Source organism: Labrus mixtus, chromosome 4 (genome assembly GCF_963584025.1).
Source record: "Labrus mixtus chromosome 4, fLabMix1.1, whole genome shotgun sequence".
In the NCBI taxonomy this organism is placed as follows: Eukaryota; Metazoa; Chordata; class Actinopteri; order Labriformes; family Labridae; genus Labrus; species Labrus mixtus.
Window position 1 is genome coordinate 25,645,966 of NC_083615.1, and position 13,679 is coordinate 25,659,644.

The 13,679-nt window shown below is 40.7% G+C and overlaps 1 protein-coding gene across 13 annotated transcripts in view; it reads right to left on the reverse strand.

The window, feature by feature from the left end:
- The window catches only part of LOC132973253 (NACHT, LRR and PYD domains-containing protein 12-like), a 34,499-nt gene that overhangs the window by 4,105 nt on the left and 16,715 nt on the right, over nt 1–13,679 (reverse strand). For 7 of the 13 annotated variants that reach the window (XM_061036616.1, XM_061036604.1, XM_061036608.1 and 4 more), the window contains 6 exons: nt 11,446–11,619; nt 7,755–7,928; nt 7,092–7,265; nt 2,817–2,990; nt 2,042–2,215; nt 1,379–1,552 (listed from right to left, as the gene is read on the reverse strand). In XM_061036616.1, coding sequence (XP_060892599.1) covers nt 1,379–1,552; nt 2,042–2,215; nt 2,817–2,990; nt 7,092–7,265; nt 7,755–7,928; nt 11,446–11,619 — 1,044 coding nt within the window. The remainder of the gene's footprint in view (nt 1–1,378; nt 1,553–2,041; nt 2,216–2,816; nt 2,991–7,091; nt 7,266–7,754; nt 7,929–11,445; nt 11,620–13,679) is intronic. The other 6 variants (XM_061036613.1, XM_061036611.1, XM_061036609.1 and 3 more) reach the window with 5 other exon arrangements.

Consider the following 13,679-nt stretch of genomic DNA (forward strand, 5'->3'; position numbering starts at 1 on the left):
AGTAGCCTAATTCTCGCGCTAAGTGACCCAGATAAATGATTAGTCTTTTCACTTAGTCGAAGTTACTAACAAAAGAACAAATGCTGCATGAGAGAAGGTGACAGGTCAGAGGAGAAAACATGAAGATGAAGTCTGCTAAGTGAATTGTAGAATTGTAGAAGTTTCATAATAAGTTCAGTGCAAAAAATAACAACGCATCACGGCACAAAAGCGAGAGGCATTTGCAGGTGCATAACAGAATAATCCACAATTTCACCCAAGAACGGTGCATTTACAGCGTCGTCTGGGGCACAGCTCTCTCTGGGGGATTAATCAAACAGTGACGCTCTCACAACAGAACAAGCTGGATCAAACAGATCAGTGCGCTCTTTTGAACAGACTTACTGCGGAGTGCACGGTTCGCCAAATCATCTAATAATGCAAAACGAGCCATGATGTAACATTTCAAAGTAACGCCTGTCACAGTGGACTTTTTAAGGTTTTAGAACAAATTTAGGCAACATGTCTGTTTCAAACCAGACAAAATCACTTATTTTGTGTTTTTAATTTTAAAAAACTCAGAACATGCATCTAGGTTGAGATGGATTCTGGCATGCTGTGACACTCGTGGTGCTTTTTATTTGTAGTTTCAATGTTCTACCTCTAGATTCTGTGCGTAAGCATGCTCAGAGCTGTGCTTATATTTACACACATTTCTAAGTAAAAGACAAAGTTGATAAATTCCACTCTTTATGTGGGAATGTTCTTACTCATTACGCACAGATCCGTGCTCACACACTGTTGATAGATGAGCCCCCTGGACTTTTCTCCTTTCCTCTAGGTGTATTGTTTTTTTTTTTCAGAACTTTTGTAGTAATTTGCTTGTATATTTAGTCACTTCTAAATTGAAATTCTCATCTGCCTTGGTATGATGTTTACATTTTGATGATTACATTTCTTTGTTTAAATGTGTAACCTTTTTACTAAACCATGTGACTACTACTGATCATGTGACTGGCTGTAAACCGTTAAAGGAAGTAGCTTGGCTGCCATTTTGTACCTGCCCTGATGAAGGCCTGTATAGCTGAAACATGTTGGCATGTTTTTATGAATCTGTAGCCCTGATGAATTAAAGGCTTTTTATGCTTAACCCTCTGAGTGCCTCAGACTTCTTCAAAAGCTTAAGTTTGATCCCCTCACGGAAGAGCACCAGAGGAACTAATTACAAAAATAATTTACAACACCCATGCAGCACTCCATGCATCTGCTTTTTGACTGGAAATATTGTATTTTCAAATTCCAAAACATTTCAAGGTTTTTAATGACTGTACGAATCCTGAACTTTGTTTCGTGAAACCCTGTAGAGACCAGGATGGACTAAACCCAACCCTGTACTCACAGCAGAGTCTCTAGTCTGTAGTCTGGATTCGCCTGAAAATCACTCAGCAGCTTCACTCCTGAATCCTGCAGCTTGTTGGATTCCAAGTCCAGCTCTATCAGATGGGAGGGGTTGTTCTTCAGAGCTGAGGCCAGAGAAGAACAGCTGATCTCTGATAAACTGCAGCTCCTCAATCTGAATAAAGAATAAAAGATGTGAATAAAAAGTTTATAATCCACTCAGATGTGTTCAGGTTTTCAATGTGTGGTCAACATTACAAAGTACTCATCAATAAGCTCGCCCTTCAAATTAATAAAGTCTCTGAGTCACAGTGGATCATTATAAACTTCTACAGACATTAACTGTGGGTCTGAATGTTCTGACTTTCAGGGACGTGTTTCAGACTACAAACATGTTCATTGGTGATGATTGTACAGCTGAGGACAAAGCAGATCAGGGTCAGTAGATAAGTTTAGGGAAAGGTAAGATTCCAAGAAATGTCTTCTTAGACATTAGAGTGTTTGTGTTCTGGAGAATCCAAACAATGATCAGTTTTTAGTTGTGATTAGGAACCAAAGAAAGATTTAAATAAATAGTAGAAGAAGTTTATTTCCATCAGCAGAACAAATTCTCAAAACACATCAAAGAAGTTCAACAATAGTTAAAGATGATTGGTGAACTGACCTCAAAGTCTCCAGTCTACAGTTTGGACTCTGCAGTCCCTCACACAGCACCTTCACTCCTGAATCCTGCAGCTTGTTCTTACTCAGGTTCAGAATTCTCAGATGCGAGGGGTTGGACTTCAGAGCTGAGGCCAGAGAAGAACAGCTGATCTCTGATAAACCACAGTTCATCAAACTGAATAAAGAATAAAAGATGTGAATAAAAAGAATGATCAATCAGATGATAACATAACAACATAACTAGGTCCAATAAGTGAGTGTGTCCCTAAAATAAGTAGAGATACTTTGTCATTCTGTTATTGTGGATCATTCAAATGTCAGCTTTCTACAGACATCATCCAAACATTCATACAACTGTTCATGTCAATAAAGACACCAACATGTTACTGACCTCAGTCAAGATTACACAACCAATACTCTACTGAGCTTTACACACCTGTGTGTGTGTGTGTGTGTGTGTGTGTGTGTGTGTGTGTGTGTGTGTGTGCACTTCATAATAAAATATATATTACAGGTAGTTCAGATAATCTTGTGTCTCCAGTTTTTAAGATTTAATAAAAATCAGAAACTTTAACTTTAAAAACTTAAAGAACTCCATTTAAACTATTTCAGTAAAAATCTGTTTTTTTATGATGCACATTCAAACAAGAAAATAAACATGAACAGTATTCAATCTAAAACTTCATGGACGTCAGAAACATGTGAACATGAAAATGTTTCAGCTGATAATCAAACACACGAGATGTAAAACACAAACAGAGAAGAAGAGAACTGACCTCAGAGTCTCCAGTCTACAGTTTGGACTCTGCAGAAAATCACTCAGCAGCTTCACTCCTGAATCCTGCAGCTTGTTGTTATTCAGGTACAGATGTCTCAGATGGGAGGGGTTGTTCTTCAGAGCTGAGGCCAGAGAAGAACAGCTGATCTCTGACAAACTGCAGCTCCACAATCTGAATAAAGAATAAAATATGTGAATAAAAAGAATGATCAATCAGATGATAACATAACAACATAACTAGGTCCAATAAGTGAGTGTGTCCCTAAAATAAGTAGAGAGACTTTGTCATTCTGTTATTGTGGATCATTCAAATGTCAGCTTTCTACAGACATCATCCAAACATACATACAGCTGTTCATGTCAATAAAGACACCAACATGTTACTGACCTCAGTCAAGATTACACAACCAATACTCTACTGAGCTTTACACACCTATGAGTGTGTGTGGGTGTGTGAGTCTGTGTGTGGGTGTGTGTTGGTGTGTGATGTAGTTCCGTTATCATCCTCGACCTTCAATAACCGGCATTAAAGACACAAAGGATATGTAGCAGCCATTTTCTGGTTATTTGTTGTTTTGCATTTGTTTTTGTTGTTTGTGAACACCAGTGGGAAGTGGGCACCTTGCCAAGCACATGGGTTGATTAGTATTAGGAACAGTAAGGTTCTTCTTCATCCTTATCTGTCTGTTTTGTAAATTACTTTGGACTGAATTACTTTGGACTGGTTTTCATGGGGAGAATAGAGAATTGGTTTAACCTGTGTTTACTGGATTGTCCGATAGTCTCGAACAGAAGACCACCCCCTCTCCCCACGACCAGACCCTGTGCCTGACTGCAGCCAGCGTGAAGAGAACCTTCTCCAAGATCAACACCCGCAAGGCTGCAGGTCCAGACAACATTCCTGGCCGTGTGCTGAAGGACTGTGCAGAGGAGCTCAAAGATGTCTTCACAGACATTTTCAACGCTTCTCTGAGTCAAGCTGTTGTTCCGTCGTGCTTCAAAGCCACCACCATCATACCCGTTCCAAAGAAGCCCTCACCATCCACTTTCAATGACTATCGACCCGTTGCACTGACCCCCATCGTCATGAAGTGCTTTGAAAGGTTAGTCATGGCCCACATCAAATCCACCCTCCCCGCCACCCTGGACCCCTACCAGTTTGCATACCGAGGTAACAGATCCACCGAGGATGCCATCTGTTCTGCTCTTCACCCAGCCCTCACTCACCTGGACACCAAAAACTCATACGTCAGAATGCTGTTCATAGACTTCAGTTCAGCATTCAACACCATCATCCCTCAGCAGCTGATCGGCAAACTGGACCAGCTGGGGCTCAGCACTTCCCTGTGCAACTGGCTGCTGGACTTCCTCAGCGAGAGGCCTCAGACAGTGCGGGTCGGCGGCAATATATCCAAAACCACCGTCCTGAGCACTGGGGCCCCACAAGGTTGTGTGCTCAGCCCCCTGCTCTTCACGCTGCTGACCCACGACTGCGCTCCATCCTTCAGCAGCAACCACATTGTGAAGTTCGCGGACGACACAACAGTGGTTGGTCTCATCTCCAACAACGATGAGACGCACTACAGGATGGAGGTCAGCCAACTGGCCACGTGGTGCAGAGACAACAACCTCTTCCTGAACGTCGACAAGACCAAGGAGGTTGTTGTCGACTTCCGGAGAGTCCCCACTCCTAAACCCCCACTGACCATCGACGGTGCTGCTGTGGAGAGAGTGAGCAGCACCAAGTTCATGGGTTCACATCAGTGAGGATCTCTCCTGGACAACCAACACCACATCACTGGCCAAGAAGTCCCAGCAGCGCCTCTACTTCCTCCGCAAGCTGAAGAGAGCACGAGCCCCCCCATCCATCATGTGCTCCTTCTACAGAGGCACCATCGAGAGCATCCTCACCAGCTGCATCACTGTGTGGTTTGGGAGCTGCACTGCTGCCAACCGCAAGACCCTGCAGCGCACAGTGAAGGCTGCTGAACGGATTATCGGTGTCCCACTCCCCTCTCTTCTGGACCTCTACGGTACCCGCCTCACCCGCAAAGCAAGCAGCATTGTGCGTGACCCCACCCACCCCTCACACAGCCTCTTCAGCCTCCTGCCATCGGGGAGACGGTACCGCAGCCTGCGGGCCGGCTCCACCAGACTGGGAAACAGCTTCTTCCACCAAGCTGTCAGGAAGCTTAACTCTCTCCCCTCTCTTCCTTCCCTCCCCTCTGCCCCCACGAACACTGGACATTGAAACCCCCTCCCGTTTGCCACCAAGAACTCTGGACTAATGCACATTACAGTTTACTGCACATTGCACAAGTTTACAGAACTCTAGACTAATAACTCTGAAGCTAACATCTCAAAAGTACAATCAGTTTACTGCACATTGCACATATTGCACAAGTTTACTTTTTCTTTAAATTTAATCTAATTTTATTTACCATTTGCACAATTTAGAATTTATTACTGTAAATATTATTTATTCTATTTTTATCTCTATTTTTATTTTATCTATTTTACCTTATCTTATTTTACGTTATTTTGGTTGTATTGCACCGCGGGACGGAGACAAACAAAATTTAGATTCCACTGTATGTCTGGCATATTTTGAAATTGACAATAAAGTTGACTTTGACTTTGAACGCACCATTCCTGGGGAGAATAGAGAATTGGTTTAAGCTGTGTTTACTGGATTGTCCGATAGTATTGAACGCACCATTCCTGAGGTGCGCTCAGAGCGGTGCTCTGTCGCTTTAAATGACGTAATAAGACAGGTGGACGCCAAGACAGTATGGACGCCGACTTGGAAGCTGTCGGACTTGACAGCTGACCCACTCCCATGAACTTGTTTTAGAAACCAGCCGTATCTTATGTGATCCAACTACAACAAACAAAACTGAACTCATAGACGAAGCTTGGGCTCGTCACTTTAAATGCTGTCTGGTGCGACCTGGCCGCCGGTGCCCCGGCAGACCCGCATATAGGTGAACTGACCTAATCTTATGTTTTCCCTATGTGAGAATCAGTCCTTTCCGTACCTGTCATCTCTTGATCTCTCTGTCACACTTCAGGTTAGGGCTAGTTTTGTTGTATGTACAGTTTATGTGGAGACGGTGCTAGCTCCTAACAATTAGGAACCCTTTAAATGTACCAGGTGTGTCACTGTTGGGTGATGCACTAGGAAGGGACACAGGTTTTTTACCACATGTCAATGAGACAGGTCAATGAATGCAGTTGAAAATGTTTGTATGTCTTAATTAAATGAAGAAACAAGAGATCCCGACTGGACATTGAACTTATTGCATGCGTAAGGCCTTACTGGAACGGTGCATCAATGGCTGTTTGTTGAGTTTATGTGGTTTGTTTATAATTTTCACTTAAGTTGTTTTTGGACAAATAGCCGCAATAGGATACTTTTGGAAGATCAACCTATAATTTAAATCATCATGAATGAACCAAACCCCAAAATTAATGTATTTAACACAGCAAAGATTATCAGAGTAAATCTTTTATAATAGTTGGTTAAGTCCCCGAAGTAAGCGCTCTTTTCTTGTTTTACAGCACTTGTACACCACACAGACTATGATAATGACTGCAGCTGCAGAAACTTTTATCTGGCTCTACACTTTTCGTTAATTTTTCCATTGGCACTCTGATTCCACTGTGCCACATCCTGCATTTATAACCTCGGCCATATTCATCATCATACCGGTACAGTGGAATATTTTTGTTCACATACTTAGCGCATAGACATGTTTAAATAACAATAGGCCTACTCTGTGTTTTCTTTGAAACACTCTATCCATAATCCATATCCATATAATTCATCCTTTTTTACAGACACTCAAACTTTATGTGGTAATGTCACTCTGTACTGTAGCTACTGTACTGCCACACTCGCCTAAGCGTGTGAATTTTTTTTACAAGTGTTCAGTGTCACGTAGACTCGGTAATGAAGCGTGCCTGATCACTGTAGCTTCACTCACACCACACCTGCCACTACACCTAACTACTTTAATTAGTAAGTTGTAGTGCAAGTTAGGCTGGCAGGTACACATTTGAGGGACTGGTGCGCATGAATTTAGAATGGTTTCACCCCCCATAAGTGTGTGTGTGTGTGTGAGTGTGTACTTCATAATAAAATATATATCAGTTCAGATAATCTTGTGTCTTCAGTTTTGAACATTTAATAAAAATCTGAAACATTAACTTGTTTCAGCTGATAATCAAACACATGAGATGTAAAACACAAACTGAGAAAAAGAGAACTGACCTCAGAGTCTCCAGTCTACAGTTTGGACTCTGCAGAAAATCACTCAGCAGCTTCACTCCTGAATCCTGCAGCTTGTTGTTATTCAGGTACAGCTCTATCAGATGGGAGGGGTTGTTCTTCAGAGCTGAGGCCAGAGAAGAACAGCTGATCTCTGACAAACTGCAGTCACAGAATCTGAATAAAGAATAAAAGATGTGAATAAAAAGTTTATAATCCACTCAGATGTGTTCAGGTTTTCAATGTGTGGTCAACATTACAAAGTACTCATCAATAAGCTCGCCCTTCAAATTAATAAAGTCTCTGAGTCACAGTGGATCATTATAAACTTCTACAGACATTAACTGTGGGTCTGAATGTTCTGACTTTCAGGGACGTGTTTCAGACTACAAACATGTTCATTGGTGATGATTGTACAGCTGAGGACAAAGCACATCAGGGTCAGTAGATAAGTTTAGGGAAAGGTAAGACTCCAAGAAATGTCTTCTTAGACATTAGAGTGTTTGTGTTCTGGAGAATCCAAACGATGATCAGTTTTTAGTTGTGATTAGGAACCAAAGAAAGATTTAAATAAATAGTAGAAGAAGTTTATTTCCATCAGCAGAACAAATTCTCAAAACACATCAAAGAAGTTCAACAATAGTTAAAGATGATTGGTGAACTGACCTCAAAGTCTCCAGTCTACAGTTTGGACTCTGCAGTCCCTCACACAGCACCTTCACTCCTGAATCCTGCAGCTTGTTGTTATTCAGGTACAGATGTCTCAGATGGGAGGGGTTGGACTTCAGAGCTGAGGCCAGAGAAGAACAGCTGATCTCTGACAAACCACAGTTCATCAAACTGAATAAAGAATAAAAGATGTGAATAAAAAGAATGATCAATCAGATGATAACATAACAACATAACTAGGTCCAATAAGTGAGTGTGTCCCTAAAATAAGTAGAGAGACTTTGTCATTCTGTTATTGTGGATCATTCAAATGTCAGCTTTCTACAGACATCATCCAAACATTCATACAGCTGTTCATGTCAATAAAGACACCAACATGTTACTGACCTCAGTCAAGATTACACAACCAATACTCTACTGAGCTTTACACACCTGTGAGTGTGTGTATGTGTGTGTGTGTGTGTCTCTGTGTGTGTGTGTGTGTGTGTGTGTGCGTGTGTGCACTTCATAATAAAATATATATTACCTTATTGACCCGAATATAGGACGACCCTGAATATAAGACGACCCCCCATTTTCAAGACTCATGTTTTGGAAAAATACTTTCTGAGGACCAAATCTTGTTTAAATAATGAAATTCATTTTATTTGATAATAATAAAACACATTGAAATGCCGGTAGTTTATTTACCGGTAATTAAATAATAAATAAATAAAAAATGTAACGTATTGACCTGAAGTCAACCAAAACTCACAGGACACGAATGAAAACCCCCACTGTTCCTGTTTACTGATAACAAAAGCCATTCATTCGATTAACTGTTTCAAAGAGACTTTGCATCGGAATGTGAAGCACAGGACGTCGTAAAAACAAACCTTTTTGGAATAATCTTTTAATTTACGTTGGTGAACCAGACCACTTGGATACGTGTAAAAACTTTCAGAATAAACAATCCCAGGAAGACAGTCGTCTGCCGAGTTAATCAACACGGCAGGGGAGGCCTTTGATGTGATCTGGACTATCTCAACTGACTTAACAGCGTTAGACCCGTTGAACAAACTGTCTTAACCAACATAATCCATTTCTGATATAAAATAATTTTGGTTCAATCCCTGAATCGGATATATGTATCCATGACATCAAGACTAACACTCTCATGCAAGTTAGATTCTGCTACGATCATCTGTCACGAACTTAGATAGTGAAGGACTACATTACATTACCTGGTGAACTCTCCATGACCTTACGTGGCGCACTACTGCCCCCTAGTGGCAAGACGGATGTTTCAGGACGGAGGAATTACGATAGTTAATATGTGATTTTGTCCTAGTATACTCTTCATACTATATTAATGTGTTTTTGAATGTTGAATGGTATAATGCTGATTTCATTCCCATACAGACGGAAATCGTCTAACTGTCCTCAGGTTGGACGTAATGTCTATTTCATTGCATATTTGTTTGAAATGTTTAAATGTCGGAGATAATTCTACATACGAATATTGACATGGTGATGTTCATGTGATCAAAGTTCGTATTTATGCTCTTAATAAGTAAAGAACTTGGAGTGAATTAAATTTATAAATTAAACATCGGAGGCAGGTTAGATATTAGGCCCCGCCCCCTCGTAAAAGTAATCTCCAGAATAAAGCAGCTCGTCTCTCAGGAGTTCGCTCTCTTCTAAATTCTTCTTCTAAAAGCTCTCTTGTAAAATTCTCTTGTAAAATCTTCTGAAGTTTTCTTCACCCTCTTAGACGTCTCTTGTTAAATTCTTGTTTTGAACCACCTTGTTTCTTCAAGTTTTGCAGACGCGAAACTCTTCGAATTTAAGTCCGGATTCGCAGGACCTGCAGAACTCAAATCCAACTTAAACAAACCCTGATTCTTCATGCATGCATTTTAAGGCTTTTTCCTACAGCCTAAGACCCGCGTCGCTCTTTTTCTCCCTTTTTGAAGTATTGATCATTCGTCTTCCAGAACAGTAATTTTTCTAATCCTCACACTTGACTACGAGTGACCATTCAAGTCAAGTGAGGATCAACGAACGTCCAATCCTGACGAACGTTAATTAAGACTCTTTGAGCCGCTGAGAGACGGACCCACGGACAACTGCTTGGACCGCTGAGTTTTTCTTCAAACCCATCTCATTGTCGACTCCGACCAGACCTGCTACGGCGGTTATCGTGGGCCAGCGGCATTCCTGATCCGAAATAACTCGACGGGGAGCCTTGGCACCATTCGGCGGAGTTCAATTGAACACTACGTCTCAGTAAGGAAGCGTTCTGATTATGAGATTGGGGTGTTGAGTCAAGCTTGTGGTATCCGAATCAAAGCCTCAGAGTCAACTTTCATCAAATTTATTAAGTTCCCTTTTTATTTTTATTTCTCAAAATCCCACTTCATTAAATCCCTCCACCAATATAGTTTTAAACTCCCAAAATTGACATAAGGATCTCACCATGGCAACTTAAAACAACTCAATATTATTATAAAAGTTATATTACTGTTGTAATTATATTGATATTACCTATGCATTTCCTTTAACCTCTTATGTTCATCATTTTTCTTTATTAAACTTTCATATAAACTTTCAGTACTTTGTCTGTGTAATTTTATGGTTTTACTGCGTGACATATTTTGGCATGTCAAAAACACAGGCGTTGGGTCAGCATTGCCCATCTGATCCAGGGGGTATGAATGCTTTCTCCGCAAGTTAATCATATAGCGCTGAAAAGAGAACAGCTTCTCTCTGAAGTGTGAGGGCAAACGCTGGGCCAGACTTGTCTTGCGCCTCAAACACAGTCCATTTCGCCGCATCATTCGCCGGTACCAGCCAATGCTGGCTTTAAACTCAGTGGTGGGAATTTTAAGCTCTCTGGCAATTTGCAAGGCTTTTATGTGAATGATGGCCCGAGTAATTGGCAGTCCCTCCTCTCGATTTTCAATCACATACTCACACACCCTCCGATCACTCTCATGGAAGCGGCCGGTTTTGGGACCACAGAAAGCTTTTCTGACTGTTCGTAGATTTAAGACGGTCTTTTTGGGCTCACCATTTCCGTACGTTACATTCTGAGACACCATATTTTTTCACCGCTTGGCAGTTGTTGGACGACTCTGCCAGTTGTATCACCATCATCTTAAAATTAGCATCAAAACTTCTCATCTGTTTGTTCACTTGCCCCACTTTTGAGCCGCTTTGTTCCAGAGGGTCACTGAGTCTCTCCATCATTCAGGTGAACTGTCACTGTTGTGACTTTCGATTGACAGCTCCTCCAGTCATGGGGGGGCACAGTCAGGTTATGAGGATTTGGCGCCACCTGATGTTTTGGAAATATATTGCTGTTTAAATGCCTAGTCCCCGAAAATAGTACGACCCCTCTTTTTCAGATATATTTATGAGAAAAAAAACTTGTCTTATATTCGGGTCAATACGGTAGTTCAGATAATCTTGTGTCTTCAGTTTTGAACATTTAATATAAATCAGAAACTTTAACTTAAAGAACTCCATTTAAACTATTTAAGTAAAAATCATTTTTTTTATGATGCAGAGTCAAACAAGAAAATAAACATGAACAGCATTCAATCTAAAACTTCATGGACGTCAGAAACACGTGAACATGAAAATGTTTCAGCTGATAATCAAACACACGAGATGTAAAACACAAACAGAGAAGAAGAGAACTGACCTCAGAGTCTCCAGTCTACAGTTTGGACTCTGCAGAAAATCACTCAGCAGCTTCACTCCTGAATCCTGCAGCTTGTTGTTATTCAGGTACAGATGTCTCAGATGGGAGGGGTTGGACTTCAGAGCTGAGGCCAGAGAAGAACAGCTGATTTCTGACAAACTGCAGCTCCACAATCTGAATAAAGAATAAAATATGTGGAGTCATGTGGGTGCAGCAACCAAGATGGCCGCAACGTAGAGGGGCTCTTGCCCTGCACAGGTTGATTTATAGTTTCTAATGTGAAAAACGATCATTATTGGAAGAAAAAAAAAAGTGCTTGTTTCAACTATTTTAGTGTCAGTACTTAAATATTATATGCTCGAGAGGTGATGGCGACATCTAAATATCAAAATACTTTTTTTCCATTCGTCAGGAGCTTTCAACACTCGGATTCTGGCTGCTGAGAGTCAGTCGGACACTTTTTGTTTTGTTTCTGTTGGCTTGGTAAGTTTGTCTGTTTGTTCTGTTATGTGTGTTCAAAAACAGGAAGGTACATGGTAACATTTTTTGATCATCTTATGGACTCTAAAATGTTGTCTTTACATGGACATTGGCAGACACTGATCTGGACGACTTTGTTCTCTCTTGTTATTTCCCCCTCTTTTTTATATCTCTACTATAGAGTTTACAAATGTCCAGCAGGCTAGTTAAATTTATTTCGTGGAACATACACGGATGTGGAAGTCCTGTTAAAAGAAGGAAGATATTATCTTATTTGAAAAATAGTCAGGCAGATATTGTTTTGTAGCCGTTATCAGCAGCCATGTTTTACAACCTCTCTTCCTGCAGGACTCTGGACTGTGGATTAACATTACTTTTACCAAGGAACAAAGGAACTGATCATTGATTTAAGTCTCCCTCTCAGACAGGATATTATGAACTTTTACAACACCTTGAATAAACAACCGAGCGAAAACAGAACACTCTGCTATCTATGAATTGACCCCAAAGACATGAACTGTGACCGAAACCAGTCTCTGCAAAGTCGTAAAATTGACCATCTGTTGAAGGACTGCTGAAGAACTGAATTAAACCACAGCGTTCAATTCGGCATCAAATGAACATTTATGTCTTTCTTCATCTAGATATTTGTAATTGTCACATTGAATGTTTTATAATCATCTTTTTAAACTCAAAATCTGATCTTCAGAATAGGAATAAGAGTTATATTATGTTTAATATGAATTTGACGTGGAGCGCTATTGCCATCTAGTGTTAGAATATCCATGAATACATAACCTTCATTATTATACATTTAGACGTGTTATAAAGCATACTCTTTGTTATTAGCTATAGCAGGTGTTATTATATCTACTTTATTAATATGTCTTATTAAGAATGCTGACTGTATAACATGTTTTTGTTCACCTACAGGCTGGGATTAACTGATGATGTTCCCAGATGGTGTGATTTTCATCTCAACATGAATCTGATAGAAATGTTTGTCTAAATATATGATGTGAACCTACATCAACGTGGATCTGATAGAAATAATATCAAAATGAATGTATGGTGACGTATATATGTTTAGATTCTTATTCTTAATCTTATTGAGTAAACTCAGTTTAGTTTAAACAATTGTCCTCCGTTCAGAATGGGAGTCACCCGTGGGCGGCCCCCCTCTTTGCCTGCAGACCCCCCTCCTCCCATCCAGGTGATAAGAGTTCACACTGAGCTCAGATCTTTAGTTTTTAGTTCTGTTTTTGGTTTGTGAAGTTTAGAGCTTCAGCTCTTGCTCGCTTCTCTTCGGACTTCGGTCCGAATCACTTCTTTTAAGTTTGTGCCGTAGAGACGATTCTCTACCGAACTTTCTTTTTCACGCACAATTTTGGAAACATCAATTCTTTCTGGCTCAAGCAAGGTTTTTTAACTTTCTTCTCCAAAGTCTTTGCTCTTCAATTTTGAACGGCAATTCCTTAGTTTGGATTCATCAAGATGGCCATCCGGTTAATCTGAATTGGAAATCAACGTATCAAAAGACTCTTTAATATTTTTTCCTGTTGGATCCTCTTCGATCCTAACTTGCGACGTACAATCTCCATCCCGGCTGCACACTCCGACCAAGGTGTCAAGGCATCTAATCTGGCCCGTGGACCTCTCTGGGCCTGAAAAGAACCACTTGCCAGAGACTGAAACGCGGGACCAGCTGGCGGAGTTCAATTGAACACATCTCACAGTAAGACTGCTGGTGGCAA